The 2,136-nt window shown below is 34.2% G+C and overlaps 1 protein-coding gene across 2 annotated transcripts; it reads right to left on the bottom strand.

Moving 5' to 3' along the window:
- Window positions 1-513: 513 nt before the first annotated feature.
- LOC117121609 lies at window positions 514-1,929 on the bottom strand. 2 transcript variants are annotated; one of them, XM_033266841.1, is made up of 3 exons: window positions 1,803-1,929; window positions 1,498-1,602; window positions 514-919 (listed from the first exon to the last, which is right to left on the bottom strand). In XM_033266841.1, the coding sequence occupies exons 1-3, from the start codon at window positions 1,847-1,849 to the stop codon at window positions 769-771; spliced, it is 303 nt and encodes a 100-aa protein (XP_033122732.1). In that variant the 5' UTR covers window positions 1,850-1,929; the 3' UTR covers window positions 514-768. The 2 variants fall into 2 exon arrangements, with proteins under 2 accessions (XP_033122732.1, XP_033122733.1); XM_033266842.1 differs by having other exon boundaries at window positions 514-916.
- Between the last annotated feature and the right edge of the window lie 207 nt (window positions 1,930-2,136).

The raw sequence follows: 2,136 nt of genomic DNA, 5'->3' as shown, positions 1-2,136 counted from the left end.
GCTAACACCAGGCGCGTAACAGGGGTCTTGGGTCAGAGTGGGTATTTATTCCCGGTTAGTAATTTACCATATCCACCCCACCCCACTCCCCATAGGCCTATAGAAAACAATATGACATAGGGCTTATCTTATTTATAATATAGGCCACACACGTGTTTGGAACTAAATATAAGCCTTTTCATCCTGGTTTTATTTATTACAAACATATTCTTTCACCATCAATACACATTGAGGCCCTTTTTAGGTTAAAATGATCTATCTTAAATTTGTCTTTCTTGAGTTTGGGACTATTATGTGTTTAAATAACTTAAAAGGATAAACCTAAAAAAGCCCTAAAAATGCAAACTATTTTTGTGTTTTTAATTCTAATTTCGTCGGAATTGATGAAAACTCCATAAAATGTGCAATTTATAGAGGAAATTGGCCTACCGTAACAAGAAATGCGCGCAACGAATTTGAGAATTTTAGGCACTTTCAGAGGATGCATTTGTCAAGGGGTGGGGAAAGATTTTCCAAAGATGGATATTTTCCCCTTGTCTCTCGGTGTTTTTAATTCTAATTTCGTTGAAATTGATCAAAACTCCCTAAAATGTGCAATTTTTAGAGGAAATTGGCCCATGTTAACAAGAAGTGTATATGTTGGCATTCCATTCCATTGCCTGCTCTACAATGTTTCTCAGGACAAATATCTGCTGTGTTGTGCTTTTTCCTCTGCGAAAAGCTGCTTGCTCGCTTCTCAGTTTCTTGTCAACTCCTCGTGCAATCCTTTTAATTATCACTCTGCCCATAACCTTTGCTACAACTGATATCAATGTGATCCCTCTCCAGTTGCCGCAACTTGTCAGGTCTCCTTTCTTTGCGAGCTTTATGATAAGTCCCTTCTTCCAATCTTCTGGCACCATTTCTTTGTGCCATACTTCTGTAAAAAAAAAACTCGTGTAAAATTAGTACTGTGGTGTCTATGTCTGCCCTCAGTAGTTCAACATTGATACTGTCAATCCTGTCAATCCCTGGCTAGTATGGCTAGTATACTCTGGCATTATAAAATGCGGAATTTAATTGTGTATCATGATGAAAATGCGGTGAGGGGAGGGGAAGGAGCCGGTGTTGTGAGGAGGACGGATGAGGTAAAATAGAGTGAAAATATTTTAAACTTATTTTATGGTTCGGTAACTAGCATGTCATATTTTTAAATCTCTTCGTCCTCCTAATCGTCATCATCCACATCGTCATCATCATCATCATCATCATCATCATCATCATCATCATCATCATCATCATCATCATCATCATCATCATCATCATCATTATCGATTTATATTTATTAAGTTATAATATACATTGCAACTATTATCTTTACAATGATAATGATACAATAACAACATAGGTTATACAAATGAGTACACAACATTTTGAAGGTTTTATTTACAATGTTTCGACTGTTTTAATAGTTATTTACAGGATCTTTCACAGTTTTTTGTTTATATAGTTATTTACACTTTTTCTTTTACAATTGCATTACTCAATGTGCCTTCCTCGAAGTGGAGCATGACCTCGGTGGCGAAAATGTGTCTGTCTATTTTTGGTTTACCACTTGGTTGCCTGAAAGAGTAATAATTATGATGATAATAACAACAACAGTGATAATAATAATAATAATAATAATAATAATAATAATAATAAACACAACACAAAACATATAATGTCGATAAAACAAAAAATAATACTACTTAATAATAATAATAATCTAAATTTACTACTTAATAGGTATGAAACATAATAAAATACAATATTGTACTTACTCTTCCAAAAGACTTCTAAAAAGGTCTCTTGCTGTAACTTGCATCATTTCGGCAAATGTATCGCATTAATCGCAGAATTATAAATAAACGCCGTAAAATACAAAGCAGATAATGCACTTTCACCGAGTATTCTTCGAAATAAAGCAGTTACTAATTAGGTATTATCTGCTAAGGATTCCAAGCTAGTTAATTAGATATTCGTTATACTAGCATGTGATTGGTTACGTACTATCTGTCTTGCGTGAAGTCAAGCGTTCAATGCATGCATGTAAGGTTTCGCACATAATGCCTTTTCTCAGAGTATTTATAGTGAAATTTGCAGATAATTCTCAAT

This window comes from Anneissia japonica, unplaced genomic scaffold (genome assembly GCF_011630105.1).
Source record: "Anneissia japonica isolate Jap-2015-1 unplaced genomic scaffold, ASM1163010v1 scaffold5825_len372023_cov165, whole genome shotgun sequence".
NCBI lineage: Eukaryota > Metazoa > Echinodermata > Crinoidea > Comatulida > Comatulidae > Anneissia > Anneissia japonica.
This window is presented reverse-complemented; position numbering and strand designations above follow the sequence as displayed.

Coding starts and splice junctions, on each gene's coding strand:
- LOC117121609 (XM_033266841.1), bottom strand. CDS start 1,849: ATGATGCAAGTTACAGCAAGAGACCTTTTTAGAAGTCTTTTGGAAGA. Junction 1,603..1,802: donor TTTAGAAGTCTTTTGGAAGA/GTAAGTACAATA, acceptor TTACTCTTTCAG/GCAACCAAGTGGTAAACCAA. Junction 920..1,497: donor GCAATTGTAAAAGAAAAAGT/GTAAATAACTAT, acceptor TTTTTTTTACAG/AAGTATGGCACAAAGAAATG.